The 25944-nt window shown below is 46.3% G+C and overlaps 1 protein-coding gene across 4 annotated transcripts in view; it reads left to right on the forward strand.

The window, feature by feature from the left end:
* The window catches only part of CYTH1 (cytohesin 1), a 914859-nt gene that overhangs the window by 370808 nt on the left and 518107 nt on the right, over positions 1 to 25944 (forward strand). For all 4 annotated transcript variants that reach the window (XM_069655238.1, XM_069655235.1, XM_069655237.1 and 1 more), the window contains exons 2-3: positions 17822 to 17904; positions 20827 to 20891. In XM_069655238.1, the coding sequence (XP_069511339.1) occupies positions 17822 to 17904; positions 20827 to 20891 (148 nt within the window). The remainder of the gene's footprint in view (positions 1 to 17821; positions 17905 to 20826; positions 20892 to 25944) is intronic.

Consider the following 25944-nt stretch of genomic DNA (forward strand, 5'->3'; position numbering starts at 1 on the left):
ACATCGAAAGAGCAGAATCCCTATACCTTACATCGTACCTCGTGACAACCACACAATCCCGACACTTCAACACCATCAACATGTCAGGACACGCTGAGAACCTAATGGAACCCTGCAAAAAAAGAAGACGGGACCCAAGAAGAGAAAGATACGATACCAATGCCCTTGCTCCAACTACATCTAAACAGAAAAGATGATGAAGCTGTGGAATTCATCAACCCAACTATCAATCTAATTTATGGACTAAATGATGAAGCAGCCTCCACGGAACCCCAACCAATCTGCGACAACAGAGAAGCACCTCAACTGAACATCCGCAAGACAAAACAAGGATCAGAAAACAATCTGATCACATCAAAAAGATCCACTGCACTCTAATCAACGCCAGGTCCATGTTCAAACATGCCACCGAGATCCACAACCTCCTATGTGACGGAGGTATCGACATCTTATTCGTAACCGAAACATGGCTACATGACAATTACAAAATCGCACTCCATAACTGACTCCCTGACAACTTCATTCATTCATTTTGCAAGCTTTATTCGGATAGACCTTTAGCAACTTCAAGTGCGCACAAGTAAACAGGAAAAACATAAGAGGAGGAGGACTGGCAATACCATACAAGGAGAACCTAAACAAATTTCAATGGAAGACCCACTAAACATCAAACTGGGAATCCTTAATCCTTCGCCTATCAACAGACCCCAAAACAAACCTCAAATTAATTCTGGTATACAGACCACCAACATATGTTGCAACCTTTGTGGACACCTTCACAGAAGCAATCACCAACTTAGCCATCAAACAGGATCATCTGATAATTCTTGGTGTCTTCAACATCTGGTGTATGACGAAGAAACTACAAGCACACACAAATCACTAGCCAAACAACTGAAGACAATGAAACTACATCAACTAGTCAAAGAAGCAGCTCGTGTAGACACACTAGACGCAATTTTCGCCAACAAAAACCTAATTACCACAGCACCACCAATACAGATCCTCTAGAGCAACCACCTCATCATCCCCTTTGTGATAACGCTAGCTACACCAAGAACCAAATAACCCAACAAGATGCCAACTATCCTGAAAAGAAACTGGAGAACCATCAAAAATAGCCACCTAATTGAACGACTGGAAATCAACAAACCACAGGCAACAATGGACGAAGCAGACCTTGACAGAAAAACAAATACTTCACAATGGATCACCAGAACAATAGACGAGATCTCCAAGGGAAAACCTTTTACCCCATCATGCAAAAGAGCAACAGCAAAATGGTTTACCCCCCTACTCAGCGCCATGAAAAGAAAAAAACAGGAAGCTTGAACTAGAATGGAGGAATAAAAGCAACCGGGCCAAGAAATTTCTATTCCAACAACAAATCCACTACAAAAATGAAATCCAAAAGGCAAAAAGAAATACTTCGACAACAGAATCACCAAAGCTCCCAACACCCAAAAAGAACTGTTTAAAAATCATAAACGAAATCAGAAACCCCCCTGGCTGCAACAACACATTGATACCATTGCTGAAACTATGCAACGACCTAGCAGACCACTTCAAAAACGAAGGAAACCTAGGTAGGTAAGGACCACCCACACTGGACAAATTACAATACCAAACAAACCGTATAGCCACAAATGTGGAGCAAAGAAATGCAAAGACGAAGAGATTAAGGGAAAAAAAAACCACTAACCCAACTAGACATCCTCAACTTTTCACATACAGAAACCCACACAACCACTTCTCCGCACAGCAATCCACCACACTGCAAAAACTGACAACGCATAACCCGTATCAACAGCACATGGGAACTCGCATCAAGCCGATAACCGCACTAAAGCTCAGCGGATGATGAAACCGAACTGAAGCTGCAAACGGGACATCACAGCTCTCGCCATCCTATACCCACTACACCCCCACCCCTTCTTTTCATATCCGCCAGAGCACCTGGGGACCAAATACCTTTAACATTAACATGATATCCCCAGCTACTGCATACAGCTAATTGCAAGTCGGGCAACCCCAATGCGTGCCTTGTTAACAAACCAGTAACAACAGTTAACACATCTGAATCCTCACAAAATAAACATCTAGCATGGCATCTGAGATCAGAGATCCCACCAATGTTCATGGACATCCTCTGGGAAACATGCAACCAATCACGTCCAGTTGTTCCTTTAGTAAGTGGAAAAGGTATTTGATGTGGAAGGCCAAATTAATCCTATAGATTGCATACCTAAAGATATTGTTGTCAGGCCTTCAGACCTAACCTAAAATAGTCGCCAGTGCAATGTGACCTGAATTTTTATGTCCAGCGACTGCATTTTTCAGTTTGGTAGCCAATTTCGCCCTCTGCTGCCCATAGCTTTACTAAAAGCCGGGTGTTTAACTGGTAAATCCATTATGTTATATAATAATTATTTTGACTGACTGAAGAGGGAGCTCCTGCTTTATTGGTTAGATTAGCGGCTTGAATGTGACGGTGCGCCCTTTTTCGGCGCGGGACATTTGGCTGCAGACCGCTTTTGGCACAGCTGCAGTGGCATGAAACCCGCACATTTGTCCTGAGGGCGTTTTGGCCGCAGCTACAAAGATATCCGTCGCACCCGTTGAGCGATGGCGAACATAGCGTGTCTTATATATGGTTCTCGGCGTGCTATTGCCCTCTTCTGATCATGTGACGTATAGCAGTTTGAAACCCCTTACCTGCAGAAAAGATTGTTTTTGCGCTCTTCAGAGATTTCGGTAGAGAGCATTGGATTCGTATTTCATGTCTTGTACAGTGCCGCACGCAGAAGAAATCGCCACATACAGCTCTACACCTGTTAGCTGTTTCAGCATTATCAATTGCAACACATCCTCGTGTCTAGCGGAAACGTCAAACTAATTATAAAATAATTTAGTCCAAAAAAGGGAGTAATTAGCTTGTTTTAAATGAATCTGTAAGGGACCAACACTTGTTGCATATCTGTGGAAGGTGTTTTTATACACAAAATTATTTGTTTCTAGGGGCATTGCCTTAGAGAAGGCCCGACTCTTGTCACGACCCTGCGCTTCTCGGTGAAGACATTTAAAAATGGGGCCTACATTCCTGATTCACGGACTCTATCGAGTCATATGACTTTCCTAGTAATACAGATAGGTCGGTGAACATGACACAGAACGTGCATCTGCCAAGCATATTGATGACGCCGTAACCTCCACACCCTCTTGTGGGGCTCCTAAAGGTATAGTCCCTCTGAAAGACACTCGTTCGAAGCGCATGGTATATCCGCTTAACATTTCAGACTGATCAAAAGCACGGTTTCTTCTTAAAGCACAAGAGAAACTATTCCCTCATTTGAACATGTTTTTGTTAGAAAAGAGGATAACATGTGTAAATGTTGTCTTGGTGGGCAGGGATCGTGGGGCATAGGTTAGGGTCTGTGCCACAATAGACTTCTTCCTAGCGAAATGGGCAAGTAGTTCAGCGGGTTGAATACCTGACGCAGATAGTTTGCGTGCCACTTTCAATTTGCAAATTAAAGTCCCAATAAGGCCGCCTGAGCCTTTCATCTTTTGAGGTCAACAAAATGTGCCCTGATGATCTAGGTATATGAGAAAGATATTTACAGGTTTTGAGGGACACACGGGTTGTACGACAGGCTGGCATATGGACTATTCGGTGATCACTGCCTCTATTATTCTGCATATTAAACTACATAATGAAAATACACAGTAATCTCAAGGGGAGCAGTTGCCAGAGATTTGAGGATCAGGCCCGAAACCCCCTAAAACTACCTCGCTTGATAGTTTTGTTGGTGGCTTGCAGGTTTAGGTTTGGCAGACCGTGACGGTTGGCACGTTTCTTTTTGTGTTGTTAAAAATAGTGTTATTGGCTAAAGCACAAGCATTGCATAGAACTATCAGAATATCTGCCTATTGAAAGATTCTAAAAGCATCTCCACGGGAGCCTAGCTTTCCCCAGAACAAATACAGAGAGCAGAGTCGACTTGCCCAACTCCAGGGAGTCTCCTTGACCGATTACACATATTATATACATAAACTAATGATCTCTTCTGGCACAAGCCAGTTCATAAAGTGGTGCGCCAAAACATACCGTCTGACTGGGGATCTGCGGAGTACAATCCACACGCGTCACGCCAAAAAGTGCCGATCCCTGTATGTGATGTATTACAATAGAATGTTGGAAAATACCTTTTTTTAAAATATATTTTTATTGATTTTATACAAACATCATATAACTTGTGGCATATGACTTGCGACCGCTGCACGCAGCGCTACAGTGCTTGTAAGTACTTGTAATAGACAACAAGAACATAAACAACAACAACAGGTCAGAGAGATGTTCATGGGGACTGTCAGGAGGGAGGGGGGGAATCCAAGGATAGAAGATCCGAGTTGGATGAGGGTGATCAAGGGCATAGTTCATGCTTCAGGAACCTGTTGGGGGGGCGGAAGAGGGGTTCCACAGAGGTCTGGGCTTTCAATGTTTGATCCCTGGACTGACGAGCAGGGGAGGGGCTCCTCCGGTCAATTCCTCTGTTGTGCCCTTCCGCCCTTGTTTTTCAGTCAAATTTATCCATCCATCGTAGAGAGGGTGGTTGCCGGACCAGTCCTGGGTATTTTTGAGTGTAGTCAAGAAAAGGGGCCCACGTCTGGAGGAATTTGTCTCTATTCCCGAACCGGAGGGCGGTTATTTTTTCCGCTGCGATTATGTCCCAGCATTTTGTCCACCACATTTGTACTGCCGGGCCCTCCGGATTCTTCCAGAGCCTGGCCACAGAGATCTTTGCAGCCGTCAGCAGGTGGGCGCATAGTTCAGCTCTGTGCCCTGATAGCGGGAGTTGGCCCTCACCGCTTGATCCTAGTAGGACAATACCCGGTTCCCATGGGATTGCTAGGCCTGTGATCTTGTTGATTTGATCTAACACGGTTTTCCAAAATTGGGCGGCTTTGGGGCATGTCCAGAATAGATGGTATCGTGTGCCTTTGTCTGCGCATCCTCTCCAGCACGTCGATGGGATTGACGGGTTGCATTTATGGAGCGTTTCTGGGGTCCGGTACCACCTGTAACATACCTTGAATGCCCCCTCCATGTTGGATACACATTTTGAGCTTCTATGTGCTCTAGTCCAGATGTGGTCCCACTCCTCCGGTTCCTCCCGATGTCTTTCTCCCATTTGAGCATGTACGGTTCCTTCCGGGTCGGGTCCGTTCTGTCGAGGATCTTGTAGAGGGTTGATATTTTGCCCTTCGGGGGGGATGCTGTGAGGGTGTGTTCCAGGGCTGTGAGGTCTCTGCTTCCGAGGTGCTTCATATCCCTGTTCGAGAACCAGTGACGAAGCTGAGAGTATCTGAATCTCTCGCTTTCCGGCACTTTGAATTTCCTCTTGCAGGCCTCGAAATCCAGGGGGTTTCCCTCCTCATAAAAGTCTTGCACCCTCTCCAGTCCTCCTTTTTTCCACCTGAAGAAGTTCTTGGGGTTGTAGCCCGGTGTAAATTCCGGGTTCCTCCAGACCGGGGTGAGTGGGTCTGTTGTGCTGCAGACTTTCCAGAGCCGCGCCGCCTTCCTCCAGCTCGCCACCGTGTTTTCGGTCGCCGTCAGAGGCCCCCTGCTCTCGCCTTCGCTGGGGCGTTTCATATGCGGTAGAGAGGATATATCTGGCAACATCGGGCGCTCCCAGACCTCCCATCGCCCGACCCGAGAGCATGAGTTTCCTTGGGATTCGTGGCTGTTTTGCTTCCCAGATATATCTCATAATGCTTTTTTGCAAGTTTTGGACCGCCTGCTTCGGGATGGTGGTGGGTAAGGCTGAGCACTGATAGAGTAGTCTAGGAATAATTTAACAAAGGTAGCGGGCGCCCCTCTCTCGCAAGAACAGACATGATAACCTGTTCGGTGGTTATTAACCACTTGAGAGTTCGCAGCCACTGCTTTTACTCACTGTGCCTTTCACAGATGGGAAATATCCATTTGCATATCAGTCTTTGTCCTGCCCAGGGGCAGTCCAGCACCGAAATACAATGGCAATTCCAATCTGAACGAGAGTACCACCAGCAACCCCATACACGTGTTTCACCCTTGTTGGGGATCATCAGTGAGGTGAAGCTGATGCCTCTCTAAGCACAGTGAGAGGGAGACCACGTCTGGTTGCCCCCAGGAGACCTAGGGTTACCAATCCCAGGTTCCTTAACAAATAGTTTAACAAAGGTAGCGGGCGCCCCTCTCTCGCAAGAACAGACATGATAACCTGTTCGGTGGTTATTAACCACTTGAGAGTTCGCAGCCACTGCTTTTACTCACTGTGCCTTTCACAGATGGGAAATATCCATTTGCATATCAGTCTTTGTCCTGCCCAGGGGCAGTCCAGCACCGAAATACAATGGCAATTCCAATCTGAACGAGAGTACCACCAGCAACCCCATACCCGTGTTTCACCCTTGTTGGGGATCATCAGTGAGGTGAAGCTGATGCCTCTCTAAGCACAGTGAGAGGGAGACCACGTCTGGTTGCCCCCAGGAGACCTAGGGTTACCAATCCCAGGTTCCTTAACAAATAGTTTAACAAATGTAGTCTAGGAATAAGGTTCATTTTCAGGGCCGTGATTCTCCCGAACCAGGAGATCTCTTGTTTCTGCCAGCGTGTCAGGTCGCTCTTGAATTCTTTGAGAGGCGCTGGGAAGTTGGCTTTGTATAATCTGCAGGGTGCACATGGCAGCTGGACCCCTAAGTATGGTAGTTGCTTTTTCGCCCAGGGTATAAGATATTCTTTTTCCACATCTGTATTTAGAGCTCGTGGCAGATTAATGCTCAGTGCTGTCGACTTGGACAGATTGACCTTGAATCCCGATGCCTCCCCAAATTCCCTCCGTTCCCCCCATAGGGCCTTCATGGATTCCTTTGGTTTTGTTAGTGTGAGGAGGACATCGTCGGCGTATAGGGCGCCTTTATATATTTGGGCCTTGATTGTCAGGCCTTGGACTCCTGAGTTTTGTCGTATCCTGTTCGCGAAAGGCTCCATGGAGAGAGCGAAGACTAGGAGGGATAGGGGACATCCTTGCCTCGTGCCTCTTGAGATGTTGATTCTGTCGGACCTGGTCCCATTGATTCTCAGTCTGGTGGAGGGATGCTGATAGTTCGCTAGAGTCCATGAAATTTGGACCAATGCCGAAATGAAGTAATGTTTTTTTGGATGTAACCTCAGTCGAGCATGTCGAACTCTTTGAGCATCGAGGGATAGTACCATCAGTTCCAGCCCTTTTCTGTTAGCTGATTCGATGATGTTTATGGTTCTCCTTATATTATCATGGGTGCTACGGCCGGGAATGAATCCGGTCTGGTCTGGGTGGATAATGGCTGGAAGCAAGGGAGCCAGCCTGGTCGCAAGGGTTTTGGTGAAAATGTTTGCGTCATAGTTCAAGAGGGTAATGGGTCTGTAAGAGGCACAGTGACTCCGGTCCCTTCCAGGTTTCAGTAGCAGCATGGTTAATGACTCTTCCATTGAGGGGGTGGTGGTTCCCGATGATAGGAACGAATGGAAGAGGGCCGCCAGCTGGGGAGCGAGTATGTATGAACATTTCTTGTAGAATTGCGCCGTAAGCCCATCCGGACCTGGGGTTGAGTTCTTCAGACCTGCTATGACCTCGCTCACTTCTTCTGCCGAGATAGGGGCTTCTAGCGCCTTGAGTTATGGGTGTGGGACATCAGGGTGTGCTCCTGCTAAGTATTTAGCTTGTGCGGCTGCGGCCGTGGGAGAACCTGACATGATTCCCTTGTGGTGTGACGTCATGATTTCCATTTTCTCCGTGTTGGCGTAACGAGGAGTCCCTTGTGCGTCCTGGAGGCATTGGATAGTGTTTCTCGATTGCAGCTTTTTCAGCTTGTGGACCAGGAGCCGATTTGCTTTGTTGCTGTGCACATAATAGAACTGCTTGGTATATGTTAGTGCCCTGGCCGCCTTGTCTGCTAGATGCATTTCTAGTCATCGCTTTGCTTTTTGGAGCATGCGGCTCGCTTTCCTATTCTGGCCTTGTTTGAGGATGCGTTCCACTTCTATCACTTCCGCTTCCATTGCGTCTTGTTGCAATTTGCGCAGCCGTCTGAGCATTGTGGCTGGCACTGGCATGTGTTTCCCACAGGCTTGCACTTACCTATTGACCGGTGACCACTCACCAGTAATCTTTGTTAAGGCGCTTACTTGTTGCTTGCAACTGACTCTGGCACTTCCCCTCTGTGGAACCTGCAGCACTCACTCACGTCCCTGTCCGTTCTCTCTCTGCACTTGCACGATCCGAATGCTCACAAGGCCTAATAGGGGACTGCCTCTGTCTTGCTCATCAATGTTAGTGTATTTTCCTTTTTCACCCTGTTCCCTCCCTGTCATGATGCCTGCTAAAGGTGCTCCAGCTGCTTCCTCAAGGTCTCCCTTCAGGAGAAATAAAGCACTTCTATTAAAGCAGCAATTTGCACAGAGAACGGCAGCCAGACCGTTCTATTCCCGTTACAGGTTCTATGGGAGGTTCCCATGGAGACTGGGACGCAGCTCTCATTAGTTTTCCCAGGACACACGTTACGTAAGGCTGAACACGTGTCTGGGGGCGTGTGTGTTCATTACATAAGCACAACGAAGGCGGGAGCCCGGTGCTTCTAATTAGTGTTCTGTTCCATGAAGCTACGGTCACACTGTTCCAGATGTTTCCTTGTTCCAATTGCTTTCCCTTTCTTCGAGGAAAGCGTCTGCGGTCAATTCGGTATTTTTGCTCAGATCCTAGTCTGAGCCGCACTCGCTGCTTAGGTAGCAGCGGTACAGCATTCTGCATTCAGCCGCCCGGCTTCGGTTGCAATACACGAACCAAAGGGCAATTCGAGCCGCACGTTTCCGCGGCTATATGTCATACTTCAAATGCACATCAAGCAGCACTGTTTCCGCGGCTTCTACGCCGGACTTCAAAGACTCCAAGCCGCACAGTTTCAACAGCGGCAACAAAGGACTTCAAGGCATTCACAGCCACGTACCTCCATGAATGCTATGAATCCTCATTACAGCCAAGCTATACTGTTCTTCACAAACTGCGGTTACTGCTTTCTGCAAGTATTTTCCTGTTTATATGTATGTCTCTGTGTTGGGATAAAGCACATAGTTTCAGTTCCTTGTTATTCCATACCACTTGCTGCTTTCAATCCTTGTCTTCACTCATCTAACATCACAAGACTTGTTGTTTGTTGCTATTATTTGGAACTTGGTGCCTGTTTATTGTACTACATTTGTGCACTGGACTCATGGACGCTTTGCAGAGGATTTAGTGCACCATCCCGACACTAGTACGTCCCTCATGCCGCCCGGGTTCTAGTTCCTAACTAACCTCTCTTCCTGTTTCGTTTCCCTGGATTTCATCCGTTCATGGAGGATCAATTCCTTCCATACTAAGGTAGGGGATTTCTATGATTGGTGGTTCACAGGAAGAGTTGGGTTAAATCAAAGTTCCTTTATTAAGTCCACTCCTCTTCTAGTAGAAGACACAGTCCAGTAGAATCTGCAGCACTACAACTCTGGCTCTCTCCATAATAGGGAAAGTTGCGCCCTTTCAGGTGATCCACTGTACTAGCTTTAGGTTCCTCTCAGCTAGTGGGGTTGATCATTGGGAAGTTCTTCATACATAGAAAGATCTCCCTTCGCACCAGGGCACAGTAATCCCAACTAATACAAACTTGCAGTCCCGGTAAGCCTATTTCATATTTTTGTATTTGGTTGTATTCCATGTGCCCTGTGTAACACGCCCCTTGTACTGGGGGCGCTCTGAAACACAATTTCAAATGTATTGTGTCCTCCAACGTATTCCACATCTTTGACATGTAATGTCCACAGCTGTGTTACGTTGGACATTTTTCGGCAGAGGGCGTCCTGTGTCAATGGTGTTGGGTCGATGTCCCTCGAAGGCCTTCATCGAGGGCAACGTCACCGGATGTTATAAATAGGACGCATGGCGCCCATAGCCTCAGTTCCGTATTTTTCCTGCAAACCTGTTTGCTTCGGAGACTCGGCACGCCTCGTGTATTCCTCGTGAATGTCTTCTTCGACCCCTCCGACTCCGCGGTTTGGCTTTAAGACTTGACGGGACTGCAAGTCTAAGATGACGATTACGGACCTGCATCGCATTTGTTTGTGGTGTTTTGGTGAGAGTCATGACACCAATGACTGTTCCAAATGCCAGTTGTTGACTGCTAAGGCCTTGCGGGGACGCTTCAGGTAGGTAGGGTTTCTAAACCTAGTACGTCCCGTAAAGCTGCTAAGGGGATGTCCACCGACGATTCGAGGGGCGATTCTCCTCGTCGGAAGGAGTCCGGGGGATCTCGGTCCCGGAGTGGTTCGTCCTCCTCGTCTCGGCATTCTCGGAAGCGCCGTTAGCGGTCGGCTTCCCCGTCCTCCTCCTCGGAGGATGGTGCAGCGAGCAAAGTGGCTTGTCCCACTAAGTCTTCGACTCCGGAGGAGTGGGCAGCCTTCAGGGAGCAGATGCTGGCGATTTTCCAATCCCAGGGCACAGTTTCCTCCGTGCCTTTGGGAGAAGCCGGCCGGGAATGGTCTCGGTCCGTGGCTCGTACGCCTTCGTGCTCAGGTCCTCTGTGCCATTCTCATCGGGAACCTTCGAGGTCCTGTTCAGACAAGGTTCAGGTGAATCGCCAGAGATGTGCCGTTTCCAGATCTCCGGCTTCGGTCCCCGCGAAACCGCAGAAATCTGGCAAGAACTTGAGGTTGGCGTCGACTCCGTCGGATACGGATGTCAAAGCTTTGCCTTCGCACCAGCCCTCGCCGCCTTTGTGGAAGCGGTCGGCGCTGTCGACTCCTTCGGGCCTTTTGGCCGGAATTTGCCGATGGAGGTCCCTGGTACTGTAGATCCTCCAAGGAAGGCTACTTCCAAGTCTGTGAGGCCTGTTAAGGATTCCAGACCCTCATCTGTCCCAAGGCAGGAACTTTTTCTCTCTGGATGATATCTATGAGGATGAGGAGAGGTCAGATTTGGAATTTGACCTTGTTGTGCCTGATGTGGCTCCTGTCTGGTCCGGGGACAGTCAGTTGGAAGAGTTACGCCAATCTCTTCATGATGCCAGTGGCTTGGACACTTCTCCGGAAGTGGAGTTTGGCAGACCTGAGCCTGGGGCTCATGCTGAGTCATCCTATAGGAGACTGATGGCTAGGGTCACTGAGTAACTTAGTTGGTGTAGTCCTCTGGAAGCTTTTGTTCTGGATGATTTAACTGATATTTTGGATCAAGGTCCCTCCTCTAACCCAGTGTTACCTTTCCATTTGACTTCGCAGAAAAGGGTGGCGGCTGGATGGCAGTCACCGGAATCGCTTCTGGTGGTTAACAAATCGTTAACTAAATAATACTGCCCTTCCAGTAGCGACCCCAGCTACCTTTCATCTCACCCCACTCCTGTGAATTTGGTGGTCGAGGCGGCTACAGTCACCTGGAGGCAGGCGGCGTACCCTACCATCCCTTCTGATAGAGACGACTAATGTGTTCCTGCCGTCCCCGTTTCAGGTGCCGGTATGGGATCTGAATTTGGTCTTGAATTCTGGTCTTTGGTCTTTGAGCCTTTGAGCCTTTGCACTCTTGTCCTTTGAGACTGTTGTCTTTCAAGACAGTTTACTTGGTTGCGGTTACATCCGCTTGCAGAGTGAGTGAATTGCAGGCACTTTCATCTAAGCCACCCTTTACTCTGTTCCACAAGGATAGGTTGTACTGACGGTACGTCTATCCTTTCTAGGTGTTGTCTGAGTTTCATCCGAGCCAGAAAGTGGTACTTCCTGCTTTCTATCCTCCTCCTAATTCTGGTAAGGAAGAGGAGCGCCTACATAGGTTGGACCTTAGGAGAGCTCTGAGCTTTTATATTTCTAGGATGTCCAGGGTCAGAGTGGACGATTAACTCTTTTTCGGGTATGCTGGACACAGACTGGGCCAGGCTGTTACCAAACAGACCTTGTCCAGGTGTATTATCCTCATCATTACTGAATGTTAAAGATAGGCGGGCAAAGAACCTTTGGAAGGGTTGCGAGCTCATTCCACTAGGGGCGTGGCTACTTCCACAGCCCTGCAGCGGGGAGTTCCTATTATGAATTTTTGTGACGCAGCAACATGAGCTTCTATCCATACCTTTGTCAAAAATTACTCCCTGGATACGCTCGATGGTCAAGATATGGCCTTTGGTAAAGCGGTTCTTTATTCGGCCATCTGATTGGGTATTATACATTTTTTCCCTCCTCCATTTTCTGGTACTGCTTTGGGAGTCCGTCAAAGATGTGGAATACGTTGCAGGACACAATCCATTCGAAGAACAAGTTACTTACCAACTGATAACGTTCTTTCGACTGGATGTTCCTCCAACGTATTCCACATCGCCCTCCCAGCCTGCCCCTCTAGAGAATTTCCTATGCTATTGCAGCTTACGTTCCTTCAAGGCTATGTGCAGTCAAGCAGGCATTGTGTACGAATATGTCACACGTTATGGAGGAAAAAACATAAACTGAGGCTATGGGCGCCGTGCGTCCTATTTATAACATCCGGTGATGTCGCCCTCGATGGAGGCCATCGACCCGACGCCAGTGATGCCTGACGCCCTCTGCTGAAAAATGTCCAAAATAACACAGCTGTTGACATTACATGTCAAATATGTGGAATACGTTGGATGAACATCCAGTCAAAAGAACGTTACCAGTTGGTAAGTAACTTTTTCTTCTTTATGTATGAGCATCTTACAAATGCACAATAAATACAAATAAAATAAATAGCAACAAAGATGTTTTGGGGAACTCTTATGGATATGCTAAAATGGAAGAAGCATCAGTCTGTACAAGACTGTGTAAATTCCAGGTTGGCACTGGTAACGACTGGTGCTTTTCAAATTAAACCTTTTGTGGAGGTGTAGTAAGTATATCCTGCAAAGGTGGCAAGATTTACTTTTGAATTGTAAACTAAACCAGAATCCAGTAAGTACAGAAGGTAAGAGTAGGGCTCCAGGCCAGCATTTCATCATAAAAGCCATTGGCTCCAAATGCAAATATTTTAGGAGCCACGTTTTAAAAACGAATGAAAATTCAACAATAAATGGCATGCATTCAAGCAAAATGAATTCGTAGATCATTTAATCAGGAAAAATGTTACCTTTTCACCTTTGAATCCTCTGTGCAGTCTATCCCAGAAGACCAAAACCAGGAGTGAAAAAGTAGACCCGGAATGAAATGGGGCATGCATGCATTACAGAATCTTTTTCAGTACGGTTTAATCCAGAATCTAGAATTGAGCAAACGGCTTCTGTTGAAAGCAGCATCTAAATTGCCTCAGTTGATCAAGTTCAGCAGAGGCAAATGGCACCATACCTGTTTTTCACGAAGGAAGCAGAAACCTCATGCCACAGAAGGTGAAAGAGGGAGGTGAATTACATGCTGAGGTTACCAAACACGTTGCCACTCGGGGTTCATAGAGGAAGGCTGAGGCGGTGTCTGCAGACCGCCAGTGCCCCGTGCAGATGTGCATGAGCAATGTCCGGGATCAACAGAGAGGCTCTGTACTTGCTGAGAGACTTTGGGAGACCCCACTCGTGGACTGAAGATGAAGTATGTAGTACTAGAAGTAAAGTTGGGTGTGTCCCGGCAGGAAAAAATATACAGTTTAACAGTGGATTGAGCCACTGTAACTGTCTCAAAAGGACTACATACATTGTGTTTATTATTTACATCTAATGTAGAGTCCTCATTTATTAGGTAGGGCTAAAACATACTATGCTGAATCCTAGCACTTGTGTATGTTTCACATTTATTATTTGCAGTAAAATATCAACAAAATATGTACAAAAAGATTAAAGCATTTTTCAAACAAAATCTGAATCAAGAGTCAGGAAGTTAGAAAAGCAGAGATGTAAATTCTAGAAAGTATGAACTAGAATTTCAAACAGTTTATAAAACAGTCTTTACATCGAATTTAGCAGAACATTTTGACCATAACCCTGTCTATAACAACGTAAGAAATGTTATTGGATCTATGAAGCTTTTCGTAACACAGAGTCTGTCCTATTGGCTACAATTAGTACAATATGGAGCTAATACGTTATTCCAAAATTGTTGTATGTCTGAAAAGTCTCAACTTCGGTTAGGTCGATTCGGGGATAAAGTATGCAGTGACACCGACTTAATTGCAGAGCCACTGGGGATCACTAGATGAGTAGCCGCTATTACCACAGAACGTGGTGGGAATCGATTCAGGTTAAGATGCACCTGTCAGTTCAGCACTGGATTGCTTGCTACCAACCACGAGAGTCCGCTCTGACTGCTTTGCAGCATAACACAATCTGTCCTCATCAGTACAAGGCTGTGAGAAGACATTATGGGGACACCCCAGCCCCTAAGTGAGGCCTGAAAAATACCTGCAACACATCTGATATTATCATTAGGGTATTTATTAAATGTGGTCCTAGCTTCCGGAAGCAACGGACCGCTTTACAGTCATAGCGGGAAAAACCTGGTGAGGGATATAGCGAAACAAGGGAGCAGGGAGCTAACAGAGGAGGGGGGCAATGGGTAGTTTGGCAGTGGGTGGGGGGGGGGCCTCTACAAGCATCCCGGCGGGGAAACAGAGAGCAGATCACCCAGACTCAGGAAGTGTGGGGATTGGATGGTGTGTGGACGGACATAGGTGTTAAGGAGAGTATGGTTTAATGATAGTAGTAAATAACTCCTCCCACCCTCACAGATGTGTAATGTCAACTCCAATAAGTCAGAAAATAGAACCCAAACACTGTAGCAAAGGCACTGTGGGGACGCGACTGACTGTGACCGATAGACACCAACATAAATATTCACATTTCAATTACACAGAGCCAAAAGACTAACTGCATAGCCTGATGTTTGCAAATCACCTGATGTATTGCCCAATTTCACAGCATATCTTCAAAGATTTTCCAAACTTCAATCCAGTCAGCCAACATGTGTTTCACAGCTGGCCCACTCCTTTCCCAAGGCATCCGGGGTAAATGTGTATTGATTACATTCATTTATATACACTTTCTAGAACTGGCACACATTGGAGATCTTCACATCAGGTGATCGTCCTAAATAAATGTCACCATTTTGGTTTATACTGTGCTGTTGTATAGTGTATTGACAGCTGGACAGCCAGTGGTACTGGGCTGATGCCCTAATTTGAAGTGGTACTTGATGCAGTGTGTGAAAAATCCTTTGATTTCGAACTGCAGGGCGGTGAAGCCACAGTCCATTTATCCCCCTGGCGGTGGTGCTCCGCAGGAGGGTCTCATGGGGAAGGGAAAACCTTCATGGGATGAGGTATGATACCCAAGGAGAGAGACTGTTTTTTACCCCTGTCCCAGCTCCCTCACCAGTATTCTGGAATCTCTCATACTTATGTATGTGAGCAAAGTAGAACTTTGTTCTCCCCTAAATAGTACTGAGACAAAAAAAGAAGAGTTATAACACCATAGCGAAATGTATTGAGACAAGGAAGTTGCATGGAGTGCAGAAGAGCAGACCAGCCTATTCAGCCAAACCTGGCTATGAAATAAAAAGGAAAGGGAGGCTTCCTACGAAGGGGCAGTCCATCCTGGAGGAACATCAAGGGTAGGCACTGTGTCTGCCAGTGACTGGGAGAAAGCTGGGTTGCCCAGCAATAACCCAAGGGCTCTGGAGCCGGTCCTGACACAGAGGAAGGGACGGCAGGCTGGTGGACGCAGGCGACGGTCATGTAGCTTGGGAAGTGCAACGACTTCCAGAAGGACGGTTTGTGCTGCGGAGCCGCCACAGACCAAACCATGCCTCCCCAAGCACTGCGGTTGACAGAGGAAGCTTGAAGAAGGCAGACACCCATGCGAACCATCAAACTGGTGCACAGCAGGGCAGAAAGATGCTGGGCACCAGAGAAGGGGGTGGCAAGCGGCGAAGAGGGAGAAATACCCCAAACCTAGGGTCTGGGACCCTGAAAGTAATATTGAAGAAACTTTCACACCTATTATTATGTATGGTAGTGCTTAGCAGGCGAGTAAACCAAGCCTACCAAGAAGAAGTTCCGAAGTCACTCGCACCCATAACAGAAAGAAATACATCAGTTGCTCATCCTCATAGTCACAGTAACTGGGAGAAAGGTGAATCAGGTCAGCAGTTCAATAGGTAATACTTGGCAGGAGAGTACACCAATTCTACCTAGAAAGAGAACTGTCGAAACCAGGTGAGCCTGGACTCGCACCCGTATAAGAAAGACAATACTTACTTCTCTTCATAGTCACAGTACCGGGCAGAAGAGTGAACCTGGTTGACTGTGCAAAGGAAGAGAAACCAACCTGGAGAAGGAAGACAGCCCCTGGGATTTGTGAACATTCTGTCACAGCTAAGAGAAGGGAGACATTCTCTTGGCTCCTCAAGGAAGTGAAAAAGAAACCTTGGCAAGGGAGTCATTTCCCGGTATCTGGTAATATTACATATCGTCACATATGATCACTGGGAAAAGGCTGCAGCGACTTTATATATGGTTACCATATATATGGGGTCAAGGGGAGCAGGAGTTGTGGCGGTGTCCCCTGCATGTTACATTGTTGCAGGGACATTATCACATGGAACCCATTTCCTCTGGGACTATGGAGCGTTGTGAGAATCTAAGAGAAGAGAGGTATTCTCTTGCTCCTTGTGAAACTTTTTTTGTTTTTGCACCATTTGGAACTTTGTGTTATGAACTTGGAAAAGAACTATTAATGACCTGCTGAGAAGACAACCCCTTTACACTTGAGTTGTTAGTGTGAGGACTAGAGTTGGGGTTTTTAACATGACAGTGGACTTATTTTTATTTGACATCCTGACAGACCCATTTGAGTTTTGTGTTGAGGTAGGGAAAACTCTTGGCATTAGGGCTAGTGAGGCTTTCCCCCCAACCCTACTTTCATTTAAATAAGTCTGTAGCAACAAAAATGCCACTTGGTTGTCCATCTCTCCCTGCTGCTACCTCAGAACACATACTCAGAACTGAATGGTGAGGAGGGGAAGGTGGACGCAGATTTTGACACCCATCAAGATGTGTCCAACTCTCTCTGCACCTTTGCCACCACAGGCTGTTAGTTCGTATTGTGCAAAAGGGGGGGGAGGGGGCTGGATAGCCAGTGGCGCGGGTGAATTCAAGGCTAGAGAGCTGTTGGGTGCTACAGGGTACTCGGAGGGCCCGAGAGTGTGGTGCACAGAAGACTGATAGAATGCATCACACTGAAGGCTAGCAATAGAACTGGGATCTTGGCTGGTCTGACATCTGGAAATCGGAATAAGAGATTTTAAGTCTTTCTGATCTCTCTTCTATCATGAGTCAGTGCAGTGTATGCCACACATGTATGCCACACAACAGGAAGACGCTTTCCTGAGAAACAGACAGAGCTACACACTATGTTCTTTTAGTGTAAGGCAATGCGCTTTGTTTAGGCGAGTAGACACATTGTACATGAGACCCAGATTTATAATGTTACTTACTCCGCGGCCGATTGTACACAACTGCTCTTGGTTGTGGTTGGGGATGCTACTATTGGACAATTGATATTAAATGGTGTGTCAAAGACTGGATGTTTAATGCTGAAATTGTTGAGCATTCCATCTTCCACATGCATCTCATTGCACAACCATGTGGTGCTGTGCCTCATACACTGCCTTTGATACTGCTTTCACCCTTTTAGCTCTGGCGTATGAAACACATGTTACTCCTTGCCTTGTACTGCGACGAGAAACGTAATGTTTGACACAAGGCCGTAACTCCCATGTTTGCTATTCCTGTAGTCCCCAGTGACCTGACCCCCGAAGAGCAGCAGGAGCTGGAAAACATCCGTCGCCGGAAGCAGGAACTGCTGGCTGACATACAGGTGAGAGTGCGAGAAGCTAGGGGAGACGAGACAGAGGAGGTCTGCATGGGAGGACATGCAAGGAAGCGCTAGGCAAGACTCTGAATGTACACAGACCTAGGCTGTGAAGTGAAGGCTTCCTTCTTTTTTTACTCGGCCTTAAAAGCATTAGTGGGCTTGAGCACCCCCACCCCTGCAGAATCAGATGGTACCATATTAGCCCACCAGACCCCTTTCATCCTTTCAAAATATTTGACTCCTCGAGAACGTGTTAAAACAGCTGTTTTTGCAAAATTGAATGATTAATGTGGAAGGTTTATTTCTATGGAATAATGTATCCCTTCTCCTCGAAAACATGTCTTTAATTTCTTGTTTAAGGCTTGATCTGAACTTTACTTAATTGCACCATTGATGCACGACCACCTCATGAGGTCCACTTCCTTGATCTGAAGTAGCCAGGGCAGTGTGTGTGCTTTATGAACAAAAACAAAAACATGGTCTTCTCTGGCTGATCAGAGCTATGAAGTTCGACGACTTCCAACTTTAGCAGTATATGTGTGTATATATATATATATATATATATATATATATATATGTGTGTATATATATATATAAATATATAGTGATTTTTAGAGGCAAAAATTACCCACCCCCCTGCCCCGATGAAACCCTTAAAAAAGAAAAGTTCCTCTGGGGATTTTGAATGTGAGGGAACCTTTCAGCTGACTGTATGATCCACAATATTGTTTTCCAAACTATTTAAGGGTGGTGACAGGATGGTCAATGATTGCTCAATGACCAGAAACACACATCACCTAAATATAACTTTAGTTTTACAAGGGGAAGTGAAGTGTGGCCAAAGTAATTTAGGGGAGGAAAAATAAAATGTGAATTCGTCTTGGATTTCTCATGGTCCAAATGTCCACTGTTGACTCGGGGTTCTCCCATGGGTTGTTTTGGGGTGCTCACACCTAAATTCTCTCTAGTATCTGCCGGCACGACAAAAGGGCTCTGGTTCTCACCAGGTTTCCCTGGCACAACAAAAGAGCCCAGGCTTACGTGACATGCAGCCCTATTCTGCAGTCTGTCTTCAGTTGGGTGGGCCACGACGGGGTGAGGGGAGTAGTAGACCAGGTAGAGTACAGAGGAGAAATCTAACCGATGTAACAGTTCTTCATCCTTTTGGGCCCCTTCCACCCAACTTCTTACCTCTTTCTTTTTGTCCCTCTAGTCCCACCCCTTCCTTCTCTCCTTTGGGCCCTGCCTCCCCGCTCTGGTCAATTCTCCTCCTGACCGACTCCTCCTGTTGAGCAGCCACCTCCGTAGCTTAACACCTTCAACTGCCAACTCCAATTTTACCCAGGGACATGGTGCCCTGCTCACTTATAAGGCTTTTGTGCCCAAACCACCCAGGTCAGTTTTCCCTGTATCAATTTCCATGGTCCCAACACGTCCCCTCCCCATCACACCATCTTCCTCAAGCTCTGTACAATCCATACCTTGTGATAATAAAGCTCCCCTTCATCAGTTGTTTCCTCTGTGTCATCCTCCTCTGACATCACTACTTCCTCCTCCTGCTCTAGAATCCTCTTTTATTGCGAAGTCTGGAACACTCACTCCACATATCTCCTGCCATTTTACAGCCACCTCTCTTCCCCTCCTAGTTTTCTCTGTTCAACTCCACTTATTCATTGCCTCTGCTCCACCCTCCAGTCACCTCTTTGCTCCTGCTCGTTAAGCTCCAAATTCCATCTCTTGAACAGCCCACAAACTGAGCTGTGTAGTTTATTTATGTCCTATCATGGCGTCTTCCCTAAGCTCGCTTACATGTTGGTGATTGGCTCCTGTTGGAAGGTCTAGACCTTCATTGGTTGGGTTGGCTCTCAGGTGACGCTTCTGGGGACATATCTAATAAAGCAGTCTCTGTGAGCCTACCCGGTTTGTGCTATTTACACTTCTGGTGTGTCACTCTGCCTCTAATACGCCCCTAAGTTGTTGGACTATTATTCCTTTGGAAAGAGAGCAAGGCTCTAGCATCGTTTTTTCTTCTTGGTTTTTAAGAAATGGCTTGGGTATTCTTTCTCGCTTCTTAAGAGCTAGGGTTATGGGTGCCCCTATGCTGTTCTCCTTATTGGTGGGCCAGCCCAGTAAGGGGCTGTTCAACCCCCCTCATTGGTAGGGCTGTAGGTTCCCTTGTGCCATCCTTTCTAACCGATGAACAGCACCTTCGTTGGCGGGCTCCCTCTCCATCCCAGTTTCTGTCCCTGTGACTAGGATTTTGTTTTTTTAGTACGGGCCTGGTTTTCTTTTGTTGGCCTGATGGATTAATTGTGATGCAGTCCCCACAACCCTTGTTAAGATAATGTTTGGTGACATGGGATTTGGAAGTATTCCCTGGTATTTTATCAACCATCTGGGACATGGCTGTTCTTTCTGGATTAGTTCCATCCTTTGATGTTGACCTAATGGAGAATTATGGTAGTTGTATTGTTGCCACCCCATTTCCATACTAACTTGGCTAATTGGATAGCAACTTCTCCAAGTCAACGAAATCCTGTTAGCAAGGTGAGTGTCCCCTGCTATGAGGAAGAGGTGCAAGGGTGGTAACTAGCTGTACCTTATTACTAACACTCCTAATCGTGAAGCCACACTACCATTACAAGTGTCATGATGAACATTGTGGAAAGCTTTGCCTATCAGTACTGGTGGATTTTTCTAAGCCCTCTGAGAGCACAATTATACAATCTCCCTGACCAATATGTTTAACCTTCATCCCACTGTTCGCTGTTTTGCCTGTCCTATATACATTCCTGCCTTTCTGTTCCCACTTGCCCTCTTTTGTGATGGCTGCTTCGCCCTACCCTTCACCTTGAATTAACTGACCCTATCAACTATGCGCTGCCGGTAGTTGATGGTAATCTCTTTTCTCCCCTCTCTCTGCAGCGGCTTAAGGATGAGATAGCAGAAGTTACAAGTGAGATTGAAAATCTGGGTTCGACGGAGGAAAGGTGAGCAATAGACCTGTCTGTGATGCTTCAACAATGGTGACTCTGCACTTTGTTGGTATGGTCTGGGGATGCGTGTATTGGCAGTGCGTAGAACTGTTATCTTGCATTCGCTCTAAACTCTGTTCCTCTTGCCCAGTGTAGCACTTTCAGAGGATCTGATCTTCCAGTGTGGGGACATTTGGGGTTTGTATTAACATGCATATCTTTGATCTTCCACTGCAGGAATATGTGAAGCTGCACTTTCCCATTGTCGAGTAGAGTGGGACTGTAATCTGTCGTTATAGGCCCCAGGACCTGTCTGGTTGGCATCACCCAGTAGTGCCTATGGTCGGGCACTGTTATCTAAACTTGTATAAACTGTTGGGGCTAAGGTATTCCATTGTAGTCCCTATGGAGGAACATTTTCCGCCTTCCGTCCCTCTGAGGGTTCACAGTCTTCACCCAGTGTAGGAAGGGACTTTTGGGTGCGACTGCGATGTACAGTGACTTCACCAGAGGTGAAGCTGACTTTACCACATCAGTATGCAAATGTACATTTATTGTACCCATAGGGGTACTAATACATTTTTTTCCTATCTTTTTTTAAGCCCTGCTCTCGGTTGTTTTGTTTTGGCCATCCCATGTTTCAGAGAACTGAGGCAGGCCCTAAATGGCAGGTGCCCGCAACCCTCTGTAGTGGTTTGAACTGGATTTGACAAGTTCTAGACGGCCTAACTGTGTGGGTGGACCGGAGTGCTGATTTTTTTAGGACCAATCTGATTGGCTGACCACCAAACCATTCATGTGTGTGTGTCTTTTGTGGGATTGGAGGAGCTGACGTAGACCAGCCCATGAGTGAATGTGGAGATGTGGTAGAGACCCATGGCATTCTTCCAGTTTGCTGGAGGATTTGCCACTATGCTGGTCTGCTGCGTTGTAGGAGCAGGTTTGGCAGTACTGGCTGGCCCCTGGGTCCTTTGTCTTTTGCTGCAGTTTCACAGTTTGTTTGATGGGCATCCTTCCTCGACTGTGTCTCGTCATCCCCATGGTTGTCCTCACTGGATGGGCTAGATGACCCCTGCATGGAGGCTTTCAGGTATATTTTCCTGATGTCCTCCTGTTTTATCCACCTGTCCCTAGCTCCTCAAAGTAGTACGCCTCTGTCATCCAGAAGGGTAGTGGGACACTACCAGCCCTCCTCTACTCTTCATCTGGGCAGTTCCCGGAGTTTGCCTTACATTGTTGCCCCTGTTGTGGGACTGATTTAATGCTAGCCGACTGCTTCATTTTACAAGTCCTCTGGGTCTGCTTGTACAGGTTTGTATGCCTTCCTCCACTTCTGTCTAGCAGGCCACCCTCCTGAGAAGGCTGGTTCCCTTTGGTTTGTCTGGGGCATTGTTGGCTTGGTGTGACAGTCCCTGGGTACACGTTCCTGTAACTCAATCTGTGGAAAGAGCTTTGCTTACTGAGTTGTTTAGCTGCTCCTCAGCCAAAATCTTCAAAACTGGCATGCGTGCTTACCCTTGGATCCTGTGCTTGTGGGGCATAGGTCAGATTTCTCATCAGGGGTCACTGGGTCTTGTGGAGATGTGGTGTTTGCAGGTCTCCCTCTACCTTGGTTTGTCATTGACAATAATTTCCCTGAATCCTGATTCGCTTTATCCGCCCTGGGGCTTTGGGGGTCTCAAATCTATAATTGCAACACTATTTGTGAGGGGCTCCTCTAGCATTCTGTCTGATTTCTTGCTGCCTTATATGCACCTGTGAGGTAGAACAGAGACATTCCTGCCTTTTCTCCATAACCACAGCTGTTACTATTGAATGTGCCCCATTATTTCCTATGGGCACTTGTACCACCTTGGAAATCTCCAGCTTGTCTGAACTTTGCCATTTTTCCTTCATCCCACTTGGGTCCCTAGTATTTTATACCAAGAGATTGGAATTCTAGCTTGAACCACTGAGCTTTAAATCCATATATTACACTGCTGCCTACTGAAATGTACTTTATTACTTTGTGTACCTGCGGATTACTTTTGGATTTTAATGGGATCATAAGGCTCCTATTATAGACCTGATTGTATCCTCTCTCCCTCTACTACAGTATGTATTATATGTTGCACATTTGCATAGTTTGGTTTTGTACTAGGAATGTAGGTTATTCCGCTGACTATACATGTTAGCATTTTGTGTGCCATATCATTACTTTTTAAATGTTTCAATGTTGTCTAGCCATTTTCTCCCTTCCCTTAGCCTTTTATGTATTGTGTCTACCACCAGGTAGTGGACATACATTTAGATTAGGAGTGAATAGGTTCTTTTTATACATACATCATTTTGCTCTATATTCTGTGTAACCCAAAGCAGTTATGTGTGAACCTATACTACAGTGCATGTGTCAGTGGGTTGGTGCAGTGCAACTATTGGGACTAAGTGTACCTCACTGCCCGCCCACCTCCACCATTTAGGTAAGTTCTACCTTAGCTACCACTTTTAAGAATTTGGCTTATATGGATTATATGGCGTCAATTACCGTATTCATAGCATGCACTGTGCCCTTTGCCTCCGTTCCGTTTTTCCACATGCACAGCACGCTCTCAGAACGATTCAACTCGCATCAGCAAATCTCTCCACTATGTCTTTATCCTTTTTGAGTAAATTCTTTACAATGTCTATGCCGAAAACAGGCTTCAAGAGATGTGCGCACTGTGATTCGATCACTGATCCATACAGGATTTCTCTCTGGTGCCTCGGCGAAGAATATTAAGTCCTTGAGTGTGGCTCCTGCCAATCGATGACCAGAAAAGGAGAGAAGATTAAAGCTCACACTATATCGGCTGGCTTCCAAGGCTCCGTAGAAGTTCCACTGGATACAAATCTCCAGAAAGGCCCAATAAACGGTCTCCACATTCAATACGGTCAAGAACCAGGAGCAATTACAGTCATTCTTCCTCTTCGTCCTCATGGATGAAGACACAGATACTACGCCATTGCCCCTCACACTCCGACTCCTCTCCCGGCAAGCGTCCGGTACATTTTCCTGATAAACCACTTCTGCTGAATGGGAAAAGTTCAGAGGAAAGATAATGGAGGTATTTTCGAAGGCACCCACTAGTCCCTCCAAAAAAGGCTGTTGAAACCACTGCGTCTTCTAAAACCGACAGGGAATCCAGCAAGACTTGGATCCGTGCGCCCAAAAGCTTGAGTCTGAAGATCTCTGGGATGCCGTCTCATGTAGCATCAACAGCGTCGACCACAGAAACTTCACCAAAGCAAAAAGCTTCTGTGACTTGCTCCTCGAAGGAGTCGAAGTCGAAGGGCACATCGACCTAGGAAACAACTTCATTTTAAACATTAAATCGCAGACGGATGTCTTCAGATCCTTTGGTCCATCTTTGAGGAAGATGACATTGTACCCTTCAAGTATGAACTTTTTTGGAACTCCTAATGTTTCATAAGAGTTGGTCTTGGACCAATCTAGGTTTGAAGACTTAGCCACTTGTCTAAAAGAAGCCAGTGGTCTGCATATCGCCCCTGAATTTGACACACCAGACATACACTCTCACCCCAATGCGGCCTATAGAACGGTCAATCATAAGGTGATTGAGTATTAGGGTTGGGTGTGGGGGGGTCTTGCTAATTTCATTACTCAGGTTGGCCTTCCGAACATCCAGCTCTCCTAAATAACCTGTGCTACTTTTCCATGCAGCACTAAGGAATCCTAGTCTAGAAAACTGCAAAAACCTGACACCACACCTGCTGGGAGCAAGGAGTTGGCAAAAAAGTACAGAGAGTCTTCGGTTGACCCGGAATTCCTTTCCAGGCACCCTTCACCACAGAGTTTGGTGGTGCAGGCGGCTACTTCCAGCTCCAGCTTATCCAGCCACCCCCCTGGATAGAGACGATAAGAAATATGATGCACTGGCAAAGAGGATATTGTCTGCTGGAAGCATGGCACTGAAAGCCATCAATGCTTCTTGTGCTCTGCTAAATACACGTACACATTATGGAATGTCATTTCCCAGGTGGCAGACAACGTTCCCAAAGGGCATATGAGAAATGGCTTTTACAATCTCATCAATGATGGTGAGGAGACTTCCTGCTAGTCTCTTCCATTGGGCCTTGATGCATCAGTCTGTCGGCCGGTTTATTAGCTCGAGTGCCCTGATCAGGATATTTGCATGGTTATGCAAGTTTGGGTACGCCCGACATCCAGTCAAGGCTTCTAGACATGTCCCTCGATGGGTCCAACCCTTTATGGGCCAAAGGCGGATGACGGCCTAGAAAGATTAGAGGCTTCAAAGACCGCTGCAAAATCTTTTTTTTTTTTTTTTTATTAAGTTTATTTGGTTTATTACAAACCTTTCACAATCAGTAAAACATTTCATTTTACAAAGAGATTTGTCACAACGAGTCAACATCGAGCAAATATAGGGCCACGGTCAACTTACGAAAAACTAGAAAGTCTAGGATAGGCTAAACTAAATCTAAGAGGCCATTCACTTTCAGGTTGTTACTTAAAATAAGTTTTGTCTCTCAGAAAAATCATAAGAATAAAATTGAATTATTAATTCACAATAAAATGTTCAATAAAATGTACAACACTGCACGGTGCGTCCTTTTAACCATTCAGTTCACGATTTACGATGCATATCCTTCATCGATATGGTCTAGCCTTTTCAGGGTGTTTTCTAGAAATTTGACCGTTGCAAAATTTATTTTTGGAGATTGGCAGGCGTAGATTTTACTCCACCATTTCTCTGCATCTAGGCCACATAAGTCAGTGATATTACTAGTTGAGTACAAATTTCGCAGATCTCTCAGTTCTGTGCAAAATAACACTAAGTGGTTTAATGATTCTTCACTTCTTTTGCACAATCTGCACTTTGTGCATATTTTTTCTTTAGTGTATCTTGCCTTTGTTGTTTTGTTTTGCAAAGTATTTAATCTGAAGCTTAATAACAGATCTCTTTGTTTGGGATTCGGAAACTTTCTCAGATAGTCTGGTATGATGGTCATCACTCCACAGTTGGATTTCAGGAGTGTGTGGGTTTTTGACCGAGCTCTTTCCATTTCA

The sequence above is a fragment of the Ambystoma mexicanum genome, chromosome 3q (assembly GCF_040938575.1).
Source record: "Ambystoma mexicanum isolate Mex_15411 chromosome 3q, UKY_AmexF1_1, whole genome shotgun sequence".
Lineage (NCBI taxonomy): Eukaryota > Metazoa > Chordata > Amphibia > Caudata > Ambystomatidae > Ambystoma > Ambystoma mexicanum.